The sequence below is a fragment of the Hemibagrus wyckioides genome, linkage group LG22 (genome assembly GCF_019097595.1).
Source record: "Hemibagrus wyckioides isolate EC202008001 linkage group LG22, SWU_Hwy_1.0, whole genome shotgun sequence".
NCBI lineage: Eukaryota > Metazoa > Chordata > Actinopteri > Siluriformes > Bagridae > Hemibagrus > Hemibagrus wyckioides.
The window spans coordinates 2,064,374-2,075,740 of NC_080731.1; the positions used below are offsets into that span (position 1 = coordinate 2,064,374).

Sequence of the window (11,367 nt, forward strand, 5' to 3'; positions counted from 1 at the left end):
GTAGGGTGTATGATGAAGGGTGAAGTGTGTGAGGTGTAATGTGTAGGGTGTATGATGAAGGGTGAAGTGTGTAGGGTGTATGATGAAGGGTGAAGTGTGTGAGGTGTAATGTGTAGGGTGTATGATGAAGGGTGAAGTGTGTAGGGTGTATGATGAAGGGTGTAGTGTGTAGGGTGTATGATGAAGGGTGAAGTGTGTGAGGTGTAATGTGTAGGGTGTATGATGAAGGGTGAAGTGTGTAAGGTGTAGTGTGTATGGTGTAGTGTGTACGATGAAGGGTGAAGTGTGTGAGGTGTAGTGTGTAGGGTGTATGATGAAGGGTGTAGTGTGTAGGGTGTATGATGAAGGGTGTAGTGTGTAGGGTGTATGATGAAGGGTGAAGTGTGTGAGGTGTAGTGTGTAGGGTGTATGATGAAGGGTGAAGTGTGTGAGGTGTAGTGTGTAGGGTGTATGATGAGGGGTGTAGTGTGTAGGGTGTATGATGAAGGGTGAAGTGTGTGAGGTGTAGTGTGTAGGGTGTATGATGAAGGGTGAAGTGTGTGAGGTGTAGTGTGTAGGGTGTATGATGAGGGGTGTAGTGTGTAGGGTGTATGATGAAGGGTGAAGTGTGTGAGGTGTAGTGTGTAGGGTGTATGATGAAGGGTGAAGTGTGTGAGGTGTAGTGTGTAGGGTGTATGATGAAGGGTGAAGTGTGTGAGGTGTAGTGTGTAGGGTGTAGTGTGTAGGGTGTATGATGAAGGGTGAAGTGTGTGAGGTGTAGTGTGTAGGGTGATGATGTAGGGTGAAGTGTGTAGGGTGTATGATGAAGGGTGAAGTGTGTAGGGTGTATGATGAAGGGTGAAGTGTGTGAGGTGTAATGTGTAGGGTGTATGATGAAGGGTGAAGTGTGTAGGGTGTATGATGAAGGGTGAAGTGTGTGAGGTGTAGTGTGTAGGGTGTATGATGAAGGGTGAAGTGTGTAGGGTGTATGATGAAGGGTGAAGTGTGTGAGGTGTAGTGTGTAGGGTGTATGATGAAGGGTGAAGTGTGTGAGGTGTAGTGTGTAGGGTGTAGTGTGTAGGGTGATGATGAAGGGTGAAGTGTGTGAGGTGTAATGTGTAGGGTGTATGATGAAGGGTGAAGTGTGTAGGGTGTATGATGAAGGGTGAAGTGTGTAGGGTGTATGATGAAGGGTGAAGTGTGTGAGGTGTAATGTGTAGGGTGTATGATGAAGGGTGAAGTGTGTGAGGTGTAGTGTGTAGGGTGTATGATGAAGGGTGAAGTGTGTGAGGTGTAATGTGTAGGGTGTATGATGAAGGGTGAAGTGTGTAGGGTGTATGATGAAGGGTGAAGTGTGTGAGGTGTAGTGTGTAGGGTGTATGATGAAGGGTGAAGTGTGTGAGGTGTAGTGTGTAGGGTGTATGATGAAGGGTGAAGTGTGTGAGGTGTAGTGTGTAGGGTGTATGATGAAGGGTGAAGTGTGTGAGGTGTAGTGTGTAGGGTGTATGATGAAGGGTGAAGTGTGTGAGGTGTAGTGTGTAGGGTGTATGATGAAGGGTGAAGTGTGTGAGGTGTAGTGTGTAGGGTGTATGATAAAGGGTGAAGTGTGTAGGGTGTATGATGAAGGGTGAAGTGTGTGAGGTGTAGTGTGTAGGGTGTATGATGAAGGGTGAAGTGTGTGAGGTGTAATGTGTAGGGTGTATGATGAAGGGTGAAGTGTGTGAGGTGTAGTGTGTAGGGTGTATGATGAAGGGTGAAGTGTGTGAGGTGTAGTGTGTAGGGTGTATGATGAAGGGTGAAGTGTGTGAGGTGTAATGTGTAGGGTGTATGATGAAGGGTGAAGTGTGTGAGGTGTAGTGTGTAGGGTGTATGATAAAGGGTGTATGATGAAGGGTATAGTGTGTAGTGTGAAATAATATTTATTATTTCAAATAAGTTTATTTTATATTTTTAATAAAATTCTTACACTCTGTTGTGTTATTGTCATTAGTTTAATAATAATAATAATAATAATAATAATAATAATAATTTCTGACCAGGTTATCGAGTGTCCTCATGAGTGCCTCGAACTCGTGCTCTCCGAGTCGGGTCTTGTGCATGGGTCCGAAGGTGGATCCGGCCCAGCCAACGGTGCCGGCAGGGTTGGGTCTGTGCACGTTCCGGTCCAGCATGATGAGGTTCTCCTCTCCTCCAGCGCAGCACAGAGCCGAAACCTGAAACATCACATATTTCTGTTCTGCTCATACACCACTCTACATCTGTGCAGGATCCGATTCACAAATGTCGCTTCACAAAGGATTCATGCTCTCAGCTCCTACCTGTATCTGACAGGCGGTCTGGATGTGGTAGATGGTGTAGAAGGCCTCCTCCACTGATTCTCCCAGAGCCACGAAGCCGTGGTTCCTCAGGACCAGAACCTTGCGTTGAGATAATACACCGTATTATTCTACGTGTCAGTGAGTGTACACGTGACCACCATTGTGTTGTTTCTATCACCTTGCACGTCGGCCCGAGACTCTTCTGCAGGTCCACTCTGTCCTCCTCCTCCTCCATCACGCCATTGTAGTCGTAATAAGCCACCTCGCCCACCAGCAAAGCCTCATGGGACAGCGGCAGGAGGCCGCACTTCATGGCTGACACCTGGATCCAACAGTTTAAAGGTGAAGGGAAAAGAGTTGAAAGGTTTTATTTGGTTATTTTAGTGTCAGATGTTTACATGAGCGTGTGTGTGGGTGTGTATGTGTGTGTAGATGTCATACAGCAGCTGTAGCGGGGGTGTGGAGGTGTAGCAGGCAGCGGACGTCGGGTCGGGCGGAGTAAATGGCCGAGTGGAGGCTGAAGGCGGAGACGTCCACTCCTAATGTAGTGCTGCCCTGCTCGATCACATCGCCCAGGATATTCACCTTCACCTACACACACACACACAGAGCAATCAGAGACTCATGTCCACAACTCAACACTTCCTGTTTTGCTTCCTGTTACGTCCACCTTGACCACGCCCCCAACACTGTCCACATCTTCGTAATCAGTTAAATTAGTGTGTGAATATAATTCATAGAGTATGTGTACTGTTATGTGTAACACACACACACACACACACCAACCAGCGATCCAAATGAAGCTGCAGTTCCATTTTAGAAGCTGATACATCAGGACAGTTAAACAGTACATTCGATATGTCTTATAAATGATCTCATGAATATTTCATCCTCCGTTCCTGGTCTCATATTAAAAATACACTTCACATTAATCTCTGTGATTAAACAGACAGAACAAAATACTCTTTATGCAACAGCTGAGCAGACTGAGAGACACAACAAGTCAACAACTCTCTCTCTCTCTCTCTCTCTCTCTCTCTCACTCTGCTCAGTGACCTCCATGACCTCCCACAACAAAGAGGGTGAGACTCACCAGGTTAGAGGCGGTGACCTCGCCGTAGATCAGACCGTCAGGTAGAACCAGGAAGTGCTCATGCTCTTTACTGATACGCATCTACAGACAGAGAGAGACATTTTAATACACACCATGTCATAATCAAGTGCTTATTATAGCTGTTTACATGTCAATTCTTTTACTAGAAGAAGGAAAATTTCCGAATATACTTTCATATGAGTTAAGCTGTAGTACATGGATGTAGAGTATAGGGTGGATTGTGTAGTGTGTAGTGTGTGGGGTGTAGTGTGTGGGGTGTATGGTGAAGGGTGAAAGGTATAATGTGCAGAGTACAGTGTGTAGGGTGAAGGATTTAATGAGAAAGGTGTAGGGTGTAGTGTGTACTGTCTAGCATGTAGGGTGTATCGTATAGGGTGTAGTGTGTAGAGTATAGTGTACAGGGTGTAGGTGGTGGGGTGTAGTGTGTTGTGTGTAGTGTACAGGGTCTAGTGTGTAGAATGTATGATGAACGGTGAAGTGTGTATAGTGTGCAGGGTGTAGAGTATTGTGTGTAGGGTGTAGTGTGTAGTGTGTAGTGTATAGAGTATTGTGTGTAGTGTGGAGTGTGTAGGGTGTAGTGTGTAGTGTGTATGGTGTAGTGTGTAGAGTATAGTGTGTAGAGTATTGTGTGTAATGTGTGTAGGGTGTAGTGTGTGGTGTGTAGTGTGTAGAGTATTGTGTGTAATGTGTGTAGTGTGTAGGGTGTAGGGTGTAGTGTGTAGTGTATAGAGTATTGTGTGTAGTGTGGAGTGTGTAGGGTGTAGTGTATAGAGTATTGTGTGTAGTGTGGAGTGTGTAGGGTGTAGTGTGTAGTGTGTAGAGTATTGTGTGTAATGTGTGTAGTGTGTAGGGTGTAGTGTATAGAGTATTGTGTGTAGTGTGGAGTGTGTAGGGTGTAGTGTGTATGGTGTAGTGTGTAGTGTGTAGTGTGTAGTGTGTAGAGTATTGTGTGTAATGTGTGTAGTGTGTAGGGTGTAGTGTGTAGTGTGTAGAGTATTGTGTGTAATGTGTGTAGTGTGTAGGGTGTAGGGTGTAGGGTGTAGTGTGTAGTGTGTAGTGTATAGAGTATTGTGTGTAGTGTGGAGTGTGTAGGGTGTAGTGTGTAGAGTATTGTGTGTAATGTGTGTAGTGTGTAGAGTATTGTGTGTAATGTGTGTAGTGTGTAGGGTGTAGGGTGTAGTGTGTAGTGTGTAGTGTATAGAGTATTGTGTGTAGTGTGGAGTGTGTAGGGTGTAGTGTGTAGTGTGTAGAGTATTGTGTGTAATGTGTGTAGTGTGTAGTGTGTAGAGTATAGTGTGTAGAGTATTGTGTGTAATGTGTGTAGTGTGTAGGGTGTAGTGTGTAGAGTATAGTGTGTAGAGTATTGTGTGTAATGTGTGTAGTGTGTAGTGTGTAGAGTATAGTGTGTAGAGTATTGTGTGTAATGTGTGTAGTGTGTAGGGTGTAGTGTGTAGTGTGTAGAGTGTAGTGTATAGAGTATTGTGTGTAGTGTGGAGTGTGTAGGGTGTAGTGTGTATGGTGTAGTGTGTAGAGTATTGTGTGTAATGTGTGTAGGGTGTAGGGTGTAGTGTGTAGTGTATAGAGTATTGTGTGTAGTGTGGAGTGTGTAGGGTGTAGTGTGTAGAGTATTGTGTGTAATGTGTGTAGTGTGTATGGTGTAGTGTGTAGTGTGTAGAGTGTAGTGTGTAGAGTATTGTGTGTAATGTGTGTAGTGTGTAGGGTGTAGTGTGTAGAGTGTAGAGTATAGTGTGTAGAGTATTGTGTGTAGTGTGTAGGGTGTAGTGTGTAGTGTGTAGAGTGTAGAGTATAGTGTGTAGAGTATTGTGTGTAGTGTGGAGTGTGTAGGGTGTAGTGTGTATGGTGTAGTGTGTAGTGTGTAGAGTGTAGAGTATAGTGTGTAGAGTATTGTGTGTAATGTGTGTAGTGTGTAGTGTGTAGAGTATAGTGTGTAGAGTATTGTGTGTAATGTGTGTAGTGTGTAGGGTGTAGTGTGTAGTGTGTAGAGTATAGTGTGAAGGGTGTAATGTGTAAAGTATGGTGTGTAATGTGTAGTGTGTAGGGTGTAGAGTATTGTGTGTAATGTGTAGTGTGTAGGGTGTAGAGTATTGTGTGTAATGTGTAGTGTGTAGGGTGTAGGGTGTAGTGTGTAGAGTATTGTGTGTAATGTGTAGTGTGTAGGGTGTAGGGTGTAGTGTGTAGGGTGTAGTGTGTAGGGTGTAGTGTGTAGAGTATTATGTGTAATGTGTAGGGTGTAGTGTGTAGGGTGTAGTGTGTAGTGTGTAGAGTATTGTGTGTAATGTGTAGGGTGTAGTGTGTAGAGTATTGTGTGTAATGTGTAGTGTGTAGAGTATTGTGTGTAATGTGTAGTGTGTAGGGTGTAGAGTATTGTGTGTAATGTGTAGGGTGTAGTGTGTAGGGTGTAGAGTATTGTGTGTAATGTGTAGGGTGTAGAGTATTGTGTGTAATGTGTAGTGTGTAGTGTGTAGGGTGTAGAGTATTGTGTGTAATGTGTAGGGTGTAGTGTGTAGGGTGTAGAGTATTGTGTGTAATGTGTAGGGTGTAGAGTATTGTGTGTAATGTGTAGGGTGTAGAGTATTGTGTGTAATGTGTAGTGTGTAGGGTGTAGAGTATTGTGTGTAATGTGTAGGGTGTAGAGTATTGTGTGTAATGTGTAATGTGTAGTGTGTAGGGTGTAGAGTATTGTGTGTAATGTGTAGTGTGTAGTGTGTAGGGTGTAGTGTGTAGAGTATTGTGTGTAATGTGTAGTGTGTAGGGTGTAGGGTGTAGTGTGTAGGGTGTAGGGTGTAGTGTGTAGGGTGTAGTGTGTAGGGTGTAGTGTGTAGGGTATTGTGTGTAATGTGTAGTGTGTAGTGTGTAGGGTGTAGGGAGTAGTGTGTAGTGTGTAGTGTGTAGGGTGTAGTGTGTAGGGTGTAGTGTGTAGAGTATTGTGTGTAATGTGTAGTGTGTAGGGTGTAGGGAGTAGTGTGTAGGGTGTAGTGTGTAGAGTATTGTGTGTAATGTGTAGTGTGTAGGGTGTAGGGAGTAGTGTGTAGTGTGTAGGGTGTAGGGTGTAGTGTGTAGAGTATTGTGTGTAATGTGTAGTGTGTAGTGTGTAGGGTGTAGGGAGTAGTGTGTAGTGTGTAGGGTGTAGTGTGTAGGGTGTAGAGTATTGTGTGTAATGTGTAGGGTGTAGTGTGCAGGGTGTAGGGAGTAGTGTGTAGTGTGTAGGGTGTAGTGTGTAGGGTGTAGAGTATTGTGTGTAATGTGTAGTGTGTAGTGTGTAGAGTATTGTGTGTAATGTGTAGTGTGTAGTGTGTAGGGTGTAGTGTGTAGTGTGTAGGGTGTAGTGTGTAGGGTGTAGAGTATTGTGTGTAATGTGTAGTGTGTAGGGTGTAGAGTATTGTGTGTAATGTGTAGTGTGTAGTGTGTAGGGTGTAATGTGTAGTGTGTAGTGTGTAGGGTGTAGAGTATTGTGTGTAATGTGTAGTGTGTAGTGTGTAGGGTGTAATGTGTAGTGTGTAGTGTGTAGGGTGTAGAGTATTGTGTGTAATGTGTAGTGTGTAGGGTGTAGAGTATTGTGTGTAATGTGTAGTGTGTAGTGTGTAGGGTGTAGTGTGTAGGGTGTAGTGTGTAGTGTGTAGGGTGTAGTGTGTAGGGTGTAGTGTGTAGGGTGTAGAGTATTGTGTGTAATGTGTAGGGTGTAGTGTGTAATGTGTAGTGTGTAGAGTATTGTGTGTAATGTGTAGTGTGTAGTGTGTAGGGTGTAGTGTGTAGGGTGTAGTGTGTAGGGTGTAGAGTATTGTGTGTAATGTGTAGTGTGTAGGGTGTAGGGTGTAGTGTGTAGGGTGTAGAGTATTGTGTGTAATGTGTAGTGTGTAGGGTGTAGTGTGTAGGGTGTAGAGTATTGTGTGTAATGTGTAGGGTGTAGTGTGTAATGTGTAGTGTGTAGAGTATTGTGTGTAATGTGTAGTGTGTAGTGTGTAGGGTGTAGTGTGTAGGGTGTAGTGTGTAGGGTGTAGAGTATTGTGTGTAATGTGTAATGTGTAGGGTGTAGTGTGTAGGGTGTAGTGTGTAATGTGTAGTGTGTAGAGTATTGTGTGTAATGTGTAGTGTGTAGTGTGTAGGGTGTAGTGTGTAGGGTGTAGAGTATTGTGTGTAATGTGTAGTGTGTAGGGTGTAGTGTGTAGGGTGTAGTGTGTAGGGTGTAGGGTGTAGGGTGTAGTGTGTAGGGCGCACCGTGAGCCGGGTGGTAGTGAGCTGAGTCCAGCCGTACAGATCGAACAGACGGTGAACACTCGCTAGCTTACAGCGCATCAGCCGTTCCCCCTTCACCATGGCAACGCCATCCCATCCATGCAGGTCATTAATGGGGGTTACCATGGTCATAGCTGGAGAGAGAGAGAGAGAGAGAGAGAGAGAGAGAGAGAGAGAGAGAGAGAGAGAGAGAGAGAGAGAGAGAAAGATTCACTCAGTGTTCTCTCAGTGTTCACTCAGTGTTCTCTCAGTGTTTACTCAGTGTTCTCTCAGTGTTTACTCAGTGTTCTCTCAGTGTTTACTCAGTGTTCTCTCAGTGTTCACTCAGTGTTCTCTCAGTGTTCACTCAGTGTTCTCTCAGTGTTTACTCAGTGTTCTCTCAGTGTTCACTCAGTGTTCTCTCAGTGTTCTCTCAGTGTTCTCTCAGTGTTTACTCAGTGTTTACTCAGTGTTCTCTCAGTGTTCACTCAGTGTTCTCTCAGTGTTTACTCAGTGTTCTCTCAGTGTTTACTCAGTGTTCTCTCAGTGTTCTCTCAGTGTTTACTCAGTGTTCTCTCAGTGTTCTCTCAGTGTTCACTCAGTGTTCTCTCAGTGTTTACTCAGTGTTCTCTCAGTGTTTACTCAGTGTTCTCTCAGTGTTCTCTCAGTGTTTACTCAGTGTTCTCTCAGTGTTCTCTCAGTGTTCTCTCAGTGTTTACTCAGTGTTTACTCAGTGTTCACTCAGTGTTCTCTCAGTGTTTACTCAGTGTTCTCTCAGTGTTCTCTCAGTGTTTACTCAGTGTTCTCTCAGTGTTCTCTCAGTGTTCACTCAGTGTTCTCTCAGTGTTTACTCAGTGTTCTCTCAGTGTTTACTCAGTGTTCTCTTAGTGTTCTCTCAGTGTTTACTCAGTGTTCACTCAGTGTTCTCTCAGTGTTCACTCAGTGTTCTCTCAGTGTTTACTCAGTGTTCTCTCAGTGTTTACTCAGTGTTCTCTTAGTGTTCTCTCAGTGTTTACTCAGTGTTCACTCAGTGTTCTCTCAGTGTTTACTCAGTGTTCTCTCAGTGTTTACTCAGTGTTCTCTCAGTGTTTACTCAGTGTTCACTCAGTGTTCTCTCAGTGTTTACTCAGTGTTCACTCAGTGTTTACTCAGTGTTCTCTCAGTGTTCACTCAGTGTTCTCTCAGTGTTTACTCAGTGTTCTTTCAGTGTTCTCTCAGTGTTCACTCAGTGTTCACTCAGTGTTTACTCAGTGTTCTCTCAGTGTTCTTTCAGTGTTTACTCAGTGTTCTCTCAGTGTTCACTCAGTGTTCTCTCAGTGTTCACTCAGTGTTCACTCAGTGTTCTTTCAGTGTTCTCTCAGTGTTCTCTCAGTGTTTACTCAGTGTTTACTCAGTGTTCTCTCAGTGTTCTCTCAGTGTTTACTCAGTGTTCTCTCAGTGTTCTCTCAGTGTTTACTCAGTGTTCTCTCAGTGTTTACTCAGTGTTCTCTCAGTGTTTACTCAGTGTTCTCTCAGTGTTTACTCAGTGTTCTCTCAGTGTTTACTCAGTGTTCTCTGTGTTTACTCAGTGTTCTCTCAGTGTTTACTCAGTGTTCTCTCAGTGTTCTCTCAGTGTTTACTCAGTGTTCTCTCAGTGTTTACTCAGTGTTCTCTCAGTGTTTACTCAGTGTTCTCTCAGTGTTCTCTGTGTTTACTCAGTGTTCTCTCAGTGTTCTCTCAGTGTTCACTCAGTGTTCTCTCAGTGTTTACTCAGTGTTCTCTGTGTTTACTCAGTGTTCTCTCAGTGTTTACTCAGTGTTCACTCAGTGTTCACTCAGTGTTCACTCAGTGTTCTCTGTGTTTACTCAGTGTTTACTCAGTGTTCTCTCAGTGTTCTCTGTGTTCTCTCAGTGTTCTCTCAGTGTTCTCTCAGTGTTCACTCAGTGTTCACTCAGTGTTTACTCAGTGTTCTCTCAGTGTTCACTCCGTGTTCTCTCAGTGTTCACTCAGTGTTCACTCAGTGTTCTCTCAGTGTTCACTCAGTGTTCTCTCAGTGTTCTCTCAGTGTTCACTCAGTGTTCACTCAGTGTTCACTCAGTGTTCTTTCAGTGTTCTCTCAGTGTTCACTCAGTGTTCTCTCAGTGTTTACTCAGTGTTTACTCAGTGTTCTCTCAGTGTTCACTCAGTGTTCTCTCAGTGTTTACTCAGTGTTCTCTCAGTGTTCTCTCAGTGTTCACTCAGTGTTCTCTCAGTGTTTACTCAGTGTTCTCTCAGTGTTCTCTCAGTGTTCTCTCAGTGTTCACTCAGTGTTCTCTCAGTGTTTACTCAGTGTTCTCTCAGTGTTCTCTCAGTGTTCTCTCAGTGTTTACTCAGTGTTCTCTCAGTGTTTACTCAGTGTTCTCTCAGTGTTCACTCAGTGTTCTCTCAGTGTTTACTCAGTGCTCTCTCAGTGTTCTCTGTGTTTACTCAGTGTTCACTCAGTGTTTACTCAGTGTTCTCTCAGTGTTCTCTCAGTGTTCTCTCAGTGTTTACTCAGTGCTCTCTCAGTGTTCTCTGTGTTTACTCAGTGTTCTCTCAGTGTTTACTCAGTGTTCTCTCAGTGTTCACTCAGTGTTCACTCAGTGTTTACTCAGTGTTCTCTCAGTGTTCACTCAGTGTTCTCTCAGTGTTTACTCAGTGCTCTCTCAGTGTTCTCTGTGTTTACTCAGTGTTCACTCAGTGTTTACTCAGTGTTCTCTCAGTGTTCTCTCAGTGTTCTCTCAGTGTTTACTCAGTGCTCTCTCAGTGTTCTCTGTGTTTACTCAGTGTTCTCTCAGTGTTTACTCAGTGTTCTCTCAGTGTTCACTCAGTGTTCACTCAGTGTTTACTCAGTGTTTACTCAGTGTTCTCTCAGTGTTCTCTCAGTGTTCTCTCAGTGTTCACTCAGTGTTCTCTCAGTGTTCTCTCAGTGTTCACTCAGTGTTTACTCAGTGTTCTCTCAGTGTTCTCTCAGTGTTTATTCAGTGTTCTCTCAGTGTTCTCTCAGTGTTTACTCAGTGTTCTCTGTGTTTACTCAGTGTTCTCTCAGTGTTTACTCAGTGTTCTCTCAGTGTTCTCTCAGTGTTCACTCAGTGTTCTCTCAGTGTTCTCTCAGTGTTTACTCAGTGTTCTCTCAGTGTTTACTCAGTGTTCTCTCAGTGTTCTCTGTGTTTACTCAGTGTTCTCTCAGTGTTCTCTCAGTGTTCACTCAGTGTTCTCTCAGTGTTTACTCAGTGTTCTCTGTGTTTACTCAGTGTTCTCTCAGTGTTTACTCAGTGTTCACTCAGTGTTCACTCAGTGTTCACTCAGTGTTCTCTGTGTTTACTCAGTGTTTACTCAGTGTTCTCTCAGTGTTTACTCAGTGTTCTCTGTGTTCTCTCAGTGTTCACTCAGTGTTCACTCAGTGTTTACTCAGTGTTCTCTCAGTGTTCACTCAGTGTTCTCTCAGTGTTCACTCAGTGTTCACTCAGTGTTCACTCAGTGTTCTCTCAGTGTTCACTCAGTGTTCTCTCAGTGTTCACTCAGTGTTCACTCAGTGTTCTTTCAGTGTTCTCTCAGTGTTCACTCAGTGTTCTCTCAGTGTTTACTCAGTGTTTACTCAGTGTTCTCTCAGTGTTCACTCAGTGTTCTCTCAGTGTTTACTCAGTGTTCTCTCAGTGTTCTCTCAGTGTTCACTCAGTGTTCTCTCAGTGTTTACTCAGTGTTCTCTCAGTGTTCTCTCAGTGT

General features: G+C 44.0%; 1 protein-coding gene across 3 annotated transcripts in view; it reads right to left on the reverse strand.

Annotated features, from left to right (window-relative positions):
- The window catches only part of add2 (adducin 2 (beta)), a 29,647-nt gene that overhangs the window by 6,071 nt on the left and 12,209 nt on the right, over positions 1-11,367 (reverse strand). For all 3 annotated transcript variants that reach the window (XM_058375304.1, XM_058375303.1, XM_058375305.1), the window contains 6 exons: positions 7,648-7,799; positions 3,391-3,471; positions 2,739-2,888; positions 2,476-2,619; positions 2,298-2,396; positions 2,016-2,192 (listed from right to left, as the gene is read on the reverse strand). In XM_058375304.1, coding sequence (XP_058231287.1) covers positions 2,016-2,192; positions 2,298-2,396; positions 2,476-2,619; positions 2,739-2,888; positions 3,391-3,471; positions 7,648-7,799 — 803 coding nt within the window. The remainder of the gene's footprint in view (positions 1-2,015; positions 2,193-2,297; positions 2,397-2,475; positions 2,620-2,738; positions 2,889-3,390; positions 3,472-7,647; positions 7,800-11,367) is intronic.